At 37.2% G+C, this 12,085-nt stretch overlaps 1 protein-coding gene across 8 annotated transcripts in view; it reads right to left on the minus strand.

Annotated features, from left to right (window-relative positions):
- The window catches only part of LOC133653453 (IQ motif and SEC7 domain-containing protein 1-like), a 207,631-nt gene extending 201,399 nt beyond the window's left edge, over positions 1-6,232 (minus strand). For all 8 annotated transcript variants that reach the window (XR_009826722.1, XM_062052739.1, XM_062052737.1 and 5 more), the window contains exon 1: positions 5,727-6,232. Coding sequence is in view for 7 of the 8 variants with exons in the window: in XM_062052739.1 (XP_061908723.1) it covers positions 5,727-5,980 (254 nt within the window). In the remaining variant the exon portion in view is untranslated. The remainder of the gene's footprint in view (positions 1-5,726) is intronic.
- Positions 6,233-12,085: the final 5,853 nt, after the last annotated feature.

The raw sequence follows: 12,085 nt of genomic DNA on the forward strand, positions 1-12,085 counted from the left end.
TGATATCACGATGATACATGCTGGCAATGCAGCATCCTCGCTAGCAAGCTAGAGGCTAGCGTCCCTCCAGAGTGCAAAGCGGCTTTCATGTCACCGATCCTTGCCTCCGCCAATGAAGTACACTTCTTACAAGTACTATTATCACTGGAGGAGGACGACAAGCTAAACATACTACGCCACGCACAGTAGGATACAAGACGACATGCTAACCGCTACACTCAGGTAAGGGCGGGTCGAAGCAAACATCGACAGGAACGATATCAAATACAGTATCGAAATATGTTTGATACTACAGTGATTGGATTGATATTTTTATGAGGAAATAAGTGCGTGAACAAAATGTATTTATTTTGCACTATTGAGTTTATTTTGACAAAAATGTCATATGCAATCAAAAGGAAATAAATAAATCCATCCATTCATTTTCTACTGTTTGTCCCTTTTGGGGTCGCGGGGGCTGCTGGAGCCTATCTCAGCTGCATTCGGGCGGAAGGCGAGGTACACCCTGAACAAGTCGCCACCTCATCGCAGGAAATAAATAAATAATAAAGTTAAAGTACCAATGATAGTCACACACACACACACTAGGTGTGGTGAAATGTGTCCTCTGCATTCGACCCATCCCCTTGTTCACCCCCTGGGAGGTGAGGGGAGCAGTGAGCGGCAGCGGTGGACACGCCCGGGAATCATTTTTGGTGGTTTAACCCCCAATTCCAACCCTTGATGCCTTAGTGCCAAGCAGGGAGGCAACGGATCCCTTTTTTTTTTTTATAGTCTTTGGTACGACTCGGCCGGGTTTCGAACTCACGACTTACTGATCTCAGGGCGGACACTCCAACCACAAGGCCACTGAGCAGGTCGTATAATAATAAAAAATAATAAGTAGGGATGTCCGATAATGGCTTTTTGCCGATACCCGATGTTGTCCAACTCTTTAATTACAGATACCGATATCAACCGATACCGATATATACAGTCGTGGAATTAACACATTATTATGCCTAAATTGGACAATCAGGTATGGTGAAGATAAGGTCCTTTTTTAAAAAAAATTAATGAAATAAAATAAGATAAATAAATTAAAAACATTTTCTTGAATAAAAAAGAAAGTAAAACAATATAAAAACAGTTACATAGAAACTAGTAATTAATGAAAATGAGTAAAATAACTGTTAAAGGTTAGTACTATTAGTGGACCAGCAGCACGCACAATCATGTGTGCTTACGGGACTGTATCCCTTGCAGACTGTATTGATATATATTGATATATAATGTAGGAACCAGAATATTAATAACAGAAAGAAACAACCCTTTTGTGTGAATGAGTGTAAATGGGGGAGGGAGGTTTTTTGAGTTGGTGCACTAATTGTAAGTGTATCTTGTGTTTTTATATTGATTTAATAAAAATAAATTTTATTTTTTCAAAAACGATACCGATAGTAAAAAAAAAACGATACCGATAATTTCCGATATTACATTTTAAAGCATTTATCGGCCGATATTATAGGACATCTCTAGTGCGACTTGTCCAGGGGTGTACCCCGCCTTCCGCTCCGATTGTAGCTGAGATAGGCTCCAGCACCCCCTCGACCCCGAAGGGAATAAGCGGTAGAAATGGATGGATGGATTTAATTAAAAAAAAACAATTAAAAAAAACGATACAGATGGTAAAAAAAAACGATACCGATAATTCCCAATATTACATTTTAAAGCATTATCGGCCGATATTATCGGACATCTCTAGTGGCGACTTGTCCAGGGTGTACCCCGCCTCGCCCGATTGTAGCTGAGATAGGCTCCAGCGCCCCCCTCGACCCCGAAGGGAATAAGCGGTAGAAAAAGGATGGATGGATGGATTTAATAAAATTAAAAAAACAAAAAAACGATACAGATATTAAAAAACCGATACCGACAATTCCCGATATTACATTTTAAAGCATTTATCGGCCGATATTATCGGACATCTCTAGTGGCGACTTGTCCAGGGTGTACCCCGCCTTCCGCCCGATTGTAGCTGAGATAGGCTCCAGCGCCCCCCTCGACCCCGAAGGGAATAAGCGGTAGAAAAAGGATGGATGGATGGATTTAATTAAAAAAAAAACAAAAAAAAAAAACGATACAGATATTAAAAAAACGATACCGACAATTCCGATATTACATTTTAAAGCATTTATCGGCCGATATTATCGGACCCATCTCTAGTGGCGACTTTTCCAGGGTGTACACCGCCCTCGCCCGATTGTAGCTGAGATAGGCTCCAGCGCCCCCGCGACCCCGAAGGGAATAAGCGGTAGAAAAAGGATGGATGGATGGATTTAATAAAAAAAAACAAAAAAAAAACGATACAGATATTAAAAAAACGATACCGACAATTCCCGATATTACATTTTAAAGCAATTTATCGCCCGATATTATCGGACATCTCTAGTGGCGACTTGTCCAGGGTGTACACCGCCCTCACCGCCCGATTGTAGCTGAGATAGGCTCCAGCGCACCCCGCGACCCCGAAGGGAATAAGCGGTAGAAAATGGATGGATGATGGATTTAATAAAAAAAAAAACTAAAAAAAAAAACGATACAGATATAAAAAACCGATACCGACAGATCCCGATATTACATTTTAAAGCATTTATCGGCCGATATTATCGGACATCTCTAGTGGCGACTTGTCCAGGGTGTAGCCCCAGCCAGCCTTCCGCCCGATTGTAGCTGAGATAGGCTCCAGCGCCCCCCTCGACCCAGAAGGGAATAAGCGGTATGAAAATGGATGGATGGGATTTAATAAAAAAAACTATTAAAAAAAACGATACAGATGTAAAAAAACCGATACGATAATTCCCGATATTACATTTTAAAGCATTTATCGGCCGATATTATCGGACATCTCTAGAGGCGACTTGTCCGCCCGATTGTAGCTGGATAGGCTCCAGCGCCCCCCACGACCCCGAAGGGAATAAGCGGTAGAAAATGGATGGATGGATGGATTTAATTAAAAAAAACAATTAAAAAAACGATACAGATAGTAAAAAACCGATACGATAATTCCCGATATTACATTTTAAAGCATTTATCGTCCGATATTATCGGACATCTCTAGTGGCGACTTGTCCAGGGTGTATCCCGCCTTCCGCCCGATTGTAGCTGAGATAGGCTCCAGCGCCCCCCTCGACCCCGAAGGGAATAAGCGGTAGAAAATGGATGGATGGATGGATGGATTTAATATTAAAAAAATAAAAAAACGATACAGATAGTAAAAAAAAACCGATACCGATAATTACCGATAATTCCCGATATTACATTTTAAAGCATTTATCGGCCGATATTATCGGACATCTCTAGTGGCGACTTGTCCAGGGTGTATCCCGCCTTCCGCCCGATTGTAGCTGAGATAGGCTCCAGCCCCCCCCCGCGACCCGAAGGGAATAAGCGGTAGAAAATGGATGGATGGATGGATTTAATAAAAAAACAAACAAAAAACGATACAGATAGTTAAAAAAAAAACGATACCGACAATTCTCGATATTACATTTTAAAGCATTTATCGGCCGATATTATAGGACATCTCTAGTGGCGACTTGTCCAGGGTGTAGCCCACCTTCTGCCCGATTGTAGCTGAGATAGGCTCCAGCGCCCCCCTCGACCCGAAGGAATAAGCGGTAGAAAATGGATGGATGGATTGGTTTAATTTTTTTTTTAATTTAAAAAAACGATACAGATAGTAAAAAACAGATACCGATAATTCCCGATATTACATTTTAAAGCATTTATCGGCCGATATTATCGGACATCTCTAGTGGCGACTTGTCCAGGGTGTATCCCGCCTTCCGCCCGATTGTAGCTGAGATCCGGGTCGCGGGGGGCGCTGGAGCCTAAGGGAATAAGCGGTAGAAATGGATGGATGGATGGGTTTAATTTAAAAAAATTTTTTAAAAAACGATACAGATAGTTAAAAAAAAACCGATCCCGATAATTCCCGATATTACATTTTAAAGCATTTATCGGCCGATATTATCGGACATCTCTAGTGGCGACTTGTCCAGGGTGTATGCCGCCTTCCGCCCGATTGTAGCTGAGATAGGCTCCAGCGCCCCCGCGCCCCGAAGGGAATAAGCGGTAGGAAATGGATGGATGGATGGATTTAATAAAAAAACAAACAAAAAACGATACAGATAGTAAAAAAAAACCGATACCGATAATTCCCGATATTACATTTTAAAGCATTTATCGGCCGATATTATCGGACATCTCTAGAGGCGACTTGTCCGCCCGATTGTAGCTGAGATAGGCTCCAGCGCCCCTCTCGACCCCAAAGGGAATAAGCGGTAGAAAATGGATGGATGGATGGATTTAATTAAAAAAAACAATTAAAAAAACGATACAGATAGTAAAAAACCGATACCGATAATTCCCGATATTACATTTTAAAGCATTTATCGGCCGATATTATCGGACATCTCTAGTGCGACTTGTCCAGGGTGTACCCCGCCTTCCGCCCGATTGTAGCTGAGATAGGCTCCAGCACCCCCCGCGACCCCGAAGGGAATAAGCGGTAGAAAATGGATGGATGGATTTAATAAAAAAACGAACAAAAAACGATACAGATAGTAAAAAAAACCGATACCGATAATTCCCGATATTACATTTTAAAGCATTTATCGGCCGATATAATCGGACATCTCTAGTGGCGACTTGTCCAGGGTGTACCCCGCCTTCCGCCCGATTGTAGCTGAGATAGGCTCCAGCACCCCCTGCGACCCCGAAGGGAATAAGCGGTAGAGAATGGATGGATGGATGGATGGGTTTAATTTTAATTTTTTTTTTAAAAAAACGATACAGATAGTAAAAAAACGATACCGATAATTCCCGATATTACATTTTAAAGCATTTATCGGCCGATATTATCGGACATCTCTAGTGGCGACTTGTCCAGGGTCTACCCGGCCTTCCGCCCGATTGTAGCTGAGATAGGCTCCAGCGCCCCCCGCGACCCCGAAGGGAATAAGCGGTAGAAAATGGATAGATGGATGGATGTAATTTTTTAAAAAAAATTAAAAAAACGATACAGATAGTAAAAAACCGATACCGATAATTCCCGATATTACATTTTAAAGCAGTTATTTGATGATATTATCGGACATCTCTAGAGGCGACTTGTCCAGGGTGTACCCCGCCTTCCGCCCGATTGTAGCTGAGATAGGCTCCAGCGCCCCCGCGACCCCGAAGGGAATAAGCGGTAGAAAATGGATAGATGGATGGATGTAATTTTTTTAAAAAAATTAAAAAAACGATACAGATAGTAAAAAACCGATACCGATAATTCCCGATATTACATTTTAAAGCAGTTATTTGATGATATTATCGGACATCTCTAGTGGCGACTTGTCCAGGGTGTACCCCGCCTTCCGCCCGATTGTAGCTGAGATAGGCTCCAGCACCCCGAACGGGACAAGCGGTACAAAATGGATGGATGGATAATAAAGAGAAAAAAACAAGTACATAAACTGGTACTGATAAAGAGTAGAGATGATGCAATATTATGTCACTGCAAACGTCCAGAAATAAACAACAGAGCCTTTGAAATGCTTCGACATCCCATAATATGCGTTGTTATCGCAAGATTTTGCGACGCAAACTGAATTGCACTGTGGTCAGGGCGCAGTCCCATCATCAAGTGCTAAAAAAAAAAGTGAAGTTGGGAGACCGAAAGTGGGGTCGGCGTGGCTCACCTGTCAGGTGAGCGGTGTTCGCGGATGGCGGCCAGCAGGTGCGCGGACTCGGCGCCTTGCAGCGGGCGGCAGCCGCCGAGGTGCCGCTGGAAGTGCTCCTTCAGGCTGACGTGCTGCGAGCTCAGGTCGCGGACTTGCCGCTGGAGGTGCTCGATGTGCCGCTTCTGCTGCTCCAACAAGTCCTGCTGCGTGTCGATGATCTTCTGCAAATAATCCGCGGTGCGCGCAGCCTTCTCGCCGCCCGGGCTGGCCATGGCGTCCCGCCGCCGCCGCCGCCACGGGAAAGCCGCTTCTTCTTCTTCCCCCCCCGCGGGCTTCAAGCGTACACCCCGCGCCTTCTGCGCCGCGCCATTCCTCCTCCTCCTCCTCCTCCTCCTCCCGGTGCGCGACGTGGGCACACGCCACACGGAAAAGCGGCTTCGGGGCGAGTGTGGCGGATGTGCGGAGCGTCGAGGAGACGACACGTGACCCGGGATTTAGAGCGGCTCCATGATCCTGCTCACCGGAAGCTGACATGAGCAAAACATCATGTCCGACTTTTGTCAACAACGCCGGCTGCGGGTGGGCGGGGCTTAAGTTTATGAATCTGACAGCAGGCCCCGCCCTGATCGCATTATATGAAGATTACACCTGACCCAAATTCACATTTACCTCATATTTTACTACACATAGTACATGTTCATCATAATTTACTACTATATATATACACTCACATTTTCAATCAAATATATTCACATTTACTTCATATTTTACTACAAATAGTACAGATACTCACATGTTCATCATAACTTACTACAATATATATATATATATATATATATATATATATATATATATATATATATATATATATATATATATATATATATATATATATGTATATATAAACATACACATTTTCATTCAAATGTATTCACTATGTTCACATTTACCTCATATTTTACTTCAAATAGTACATATAGACTCACATGTTCATCATAATTTACAACAATATATATATATATATATATATATATATATATATATATATATATATATATATATATATATATATATATATATATATATATATATATATATATATGTGTATATATATATGTATATATAAACATACACATTTTCATTCAAATGTATTCACTATGTTCACATTTACCTCATATTTTACTACACATAGTACATATATACTCACATGTTCATCATAATTGAGTACTATATATATATACACACTCACATTTTCATTCAAATATATTCACTATGTTCACATTTACCTCATATTTTACTACAAATAGTACATATAGACTCACATGTTCATCATAATTTACAACAATATATATATATATATGTATATATATGTATATATAAACATACACATTTTCATTCAAATGTATTCACTATGTTCACATTTACCTCATATTTTACAACACATAGTACATATATACTCACATGTTCATCATAATTTACAACAATATATATATATATATATATATATATATATATATATATATATATATATATATAAACATACACATTTTCATTCAAATGTACAAATGTATTCACTATGTTCACATTTACCTCATATTTTACAACACATAGTACATATATACTCACATGTTCATCATAATTGAGTACTATATATATACACACACTCACATTTTCATTCAAATATATTCACTATGTTCACATTTACCTCATATTTTACTACAAATAGTACATATAGACTCACATGTTCATCATAATTTACAACAATATATATATATATATGTATATATACGTATATATAAACATACACAGTTTCATTCAAATGTATTCACTATGTTCACATTTACCTCATATTTGACTACAAATAGTACATATATACTCACATGTTCATCATAATTTACTACAATATATATATATATATATATATGTATATACAGACATACACATTTTCATTCAAAATGTTCACATTTACCTCATATTTTACTACAAATAGTACATATATACTCACATGTTCATCATAATTGAGTACTATATATATACACACTCACATTTTCATTCAAATATATTCACTATGTTCACATTTACCTCATATTTTACTACAAATAGTACATATATATGCACATGTTCATCATAATTTACTACAATATGTATATATACATATACATACATACACATTTTCATTCAAATGTATTAACTGTGTTCACATTTACCTCATATTTTACTACACATGGTACATATATACTCACATGATCATCATAATTTACTACTATATATATATATATATATATATATATATATATATATATATATATATATATATATACATACACATTTTCATTCAAATGTATTCACTATGTTCACATTTACCTCATATTTTACTACACATAGTACATATATACTCACATGTTCATCATAATTGAGTACTATATATATATACACACTCACATTTTCATTCAAATATATTCACTATGTTCACATTTACCTCATATTTTACTACAAATAGTACATATATATGCACATGTTCATCATAATTTACTACAATATATATATATATACATATACATACATACACATTTTCATTCAAATGTATTCACTGTGTTCACATTTACCTCATATTTTACTACACATGGTACATATATACTCACATGCTCATCATAATTTACTACTATATATATATACGTATATATATATATATATATATATATACACATTTTCATTCAAATGTATTCACTATGTTCACATTTACCTCATATTTTACTACACATAGTACATATATACTCACATGTTCATCATAATTGAGTACTATATATATATAAACACTCACATTTTCATTCAAATATATTCACTATGTTCACATTTATCTCATATTTTACTACAAATAGTACATATATACTCACATGTTCATCATAATTTACAATATATATATATATAATGTATATATATATATATATATACATACACATTTTCATTCAAATATATTCACTATGTTCACATTTACCTAATATTTTACTAGAAAGAAGACATATATACTCACATTTTTCATCATAATTCACAATATATATATACATATATATACACACATTTTTGTTCAAATATATTCACTATGTTCACATTTACCTCGTATTTTACGACAAATAGTACAGCTCCCTGCTGGGCACTCAGCATCGAGGGTTGGAATTGGAGGTTAAATCACCCAAAAATGATTTCTGGGCGCGGCGACCGCTGCTGCTCACTGCTCCCCTCACCTCCCAGGGGGTGATCAAGGGTGTTGGGTCAAATGCACAGAATAATTTCGCCACATCGAGTGTGTGTGTGTGACAATCATTGGTACTTTAACTTAATACATAGTCCATATATACTCATGTTCATCATCATTTACTACAATATATATATATATACACACACTTTTCCATTCAAATATATTCCCATTTACCTCATATTTTACTAGAAATAGTACATATATACTCACATTTTTCATCACAATTTACTACTATATATATATATATATATATATATATATATATATATATATATATATATATATATATATATATATATATATATATACATATATATTGCTCAAACAAATTAAAGGAACAGTTTTTTATCAGGGAATGGCATGAATTCAATTGCACTTTTCTGATAAGGTTTTGGTCAGGTACGTGGCAGAGGGGGTTGTTAATCAGTTTCAGCTGCATTGGTGTTGATAGAATTAACAACAGGTGCACAAGAGGGGCAACAACGAGACGGCCCCCAAGACAGGACTGGTTTTGCAGGTGTAGGCCATTTCAAGTTCCTCCCTCTTGATCTTTTTTTAACTGAGAGCAGGTTTACCCTGAGCACCCGGGATAGACGTGAAAGGGTCTGGAGAAGCCAAGGAGAGCGCTATGGTGGGTCAGTGATGGTCTAGGGAGGCATTTCCATGGAGGGACCAACAGACCTCTACAGCAGGGGTCACCAACATTTTTGAAAGCAAGAGCTACTTCTTGGGTACTGATTAATGCGAAGGGCTACCAGTTTGATACACACTTAAATAAATTGCCAGAAATAGCCAATTTGCTCAATTTACCTTTAACTCTATGTTATTATTAATAATTAATGATATTTACACTTAATTGAACGGTTTAAAAGAGGAGAAAACACGAAAAAAAAATGACAATTAAATTTTGAAACATAGTTTATCTTCAATTTCGACTGTTTAAAATTCAACCGAAAAAAAGGAGACAAAAACTAGCTAATTCAAATATTTTTGAAAAAATAAAAAAAATAATTTATGGAACATCATTAGTAATTTTTCCTGATTAAGATTAATTTTAGAGTTTTGATGACATGTTTTAAAAAGGTTAAAATCCAATCTACACTTTGTTAGAATATATAACAAATTGGACCAAGCTATATTTCTAACAAAGACAAATCATTATTTCTTCTAGATTTTCCAGAACAAAATTTTTAAAAGAAATTCAAAAGACTTTGAAATAAGATTTAAATTTGATTCTACAGATTTTCTAGATTTGCCAGAATTATTTTTTTGAATTTTAATCATAATATGTTTGAAGAAATATTTCACAAATATTCTTCGTCGAAAAAAACTGAACCTAAAACGAAGAATTAAATTAAAATGTATTTATTATTCTTTACAATAAAAAAAAAAAAATTTCTTGAACATTGATTAGAAGAGGAAGGAATTTAAAAGGTAAAAAGGTATATGTGTTTAAAAATCCTAAAATCCTTTTTAAGGTTGTATTTTTTCTCTAAAATTGTCTTCCTGAAAGTTATAAGAAGCAAAGTAAAATTAAAGCTGCAAGCAGCGTTGGTCGGGCCCGCATATTTGGCAGGTGCTAGTTGCTGAAGGATGTCAATCTATGAAATGTAGGTCTAAGTGAGACCAACATAGAGGTTTTTGTTTCATGTCTCTAAGACGTTCCTACCGGAAGTTACAAGCAGTTTTGCCTGTGTTCCTCCGAGGAGCAGTTTTGTCTGTATTTTATTCCTAGGGGGCGCTAGAGCGCAATTTTGAGTTTTGGGGTTGGGTTTTTTTATTAGATCATAATTTCCGCCAGTCCTGATGTGTGTAAAAAGTTTGAGTTTTGAAGTATTTTAAGGGGGTCAAATTACAGATCAAAGAGGCAAAAATTAGTGTTTTTAGTAAATTTTTGTCTTGAAGGGGAAATGACCAACTTCCTGTTGGTTTTTGCCCGAGGATGTGAATTATGAATTGTAGGTCTAAGTGAGACCTACATACAGGTTTTTGTTTCATGTCTCTACGACCTTCCTATAGTGGGAGTTACAGGCAGTTTGTTTTTGTTTTTTCCCTAGGGGGCGCTAGCGTGCAATTTTGATTTTTTGACTAAAGTGTTCTGTCATCGTTTTTCTATGTGTGTGTAAAATTTGGTGAGTTTTGACGCATGTTAAGGGGGGCAAAGTAGTGCGCAAAGCTGCGGAAGAATAATAATAAAGAATAATAATAACTAGAGCGCAATTTTGAGTTTTGGGGTTCGTTTTTTTTTTTTAGATCGCAATTTCCACCAGTCCCGATGTGTGTGAAAAGTTTGGTGAGTTTTGAAGGGTGTCAAATTACTGCTCAAAGAGGCAAAAATTAGTGTTTTTAGTCATTTTTTGTCTTGAAGGGGAAATTGCCAACTTCCTGTTGGTTTTTGCCCGAGGATGTGTCATTATGAATTGTAGGTCTAAGTGAGACCTACATACAGGTTTTTGTTTCATGTCTCTACGACCTTCCTAGTGGGAGTTACAGGCAGTTTGTTTTTTCCCTAGGGGGCGCTAGCGCACAATTTTGATTTTTGGGGTTTGTTTTTTTGACTAACGTTGTTGTGTCATCATTTTTCTATGTGTGTGTAAAATTTGGTGAGTTTTGAAGCATGTTAAGGGGGGCAAAGTAGTGTGCAAAGCTGCGGAACAATAATAATAAAGAATAATAATAATAATAATAATAATAAAACCTTACAAATTCAATAGAGTCCTTTGTCCCTGTATAAAGGACTCCTTGTGGGAGTCCTTTATACAGGGTACATGCAGACCCTAAAAATTTATGAATTTATTTAAACAAGTGAAGACCAAGTCTTTAAAGTATTTTCTTGGATTTTCAAATTGTATTTGAGTTTTGTCTCTCTGAGAATTAAAAATGTCAGGCAAAGCGAGACCAGCTTGCTAGTAAATAAATACAATTTAAAAAATAGAGGCATCTCACTGGTAAGTGCTGCTATTTGAGCTATTTTTAGAACAGGCCAGCGGGCTACTCATCTGGTCCTTACGGGCTACCTGGTGCCCGCGGGCACCGCGTTGGTGACCCCTGCTCTACAGGCTAGAGAACGGCAGTCTGACTGCCATTAGGTATCGGGATGAAATCCTTGCACCCATGGTCA

The sequence above is a fragment of the Entelurus aequoreus genome, linkage group LG07 (assembly GCF_033978785.1).
Source record: "Entelurus aequoreus isolate RoL-2023_Sb linkage group LG07, RoL_Eaeq_v1.1, whole genome shotgun sequence".
Classification (NCBI taxonomy): domain Eukaryota; kingdom Metazoa; phylum Chordata; class Actinopteri; order Syngnathiformes; family Syngnathidae; genus Entelurus; species Entelurus aequoreus.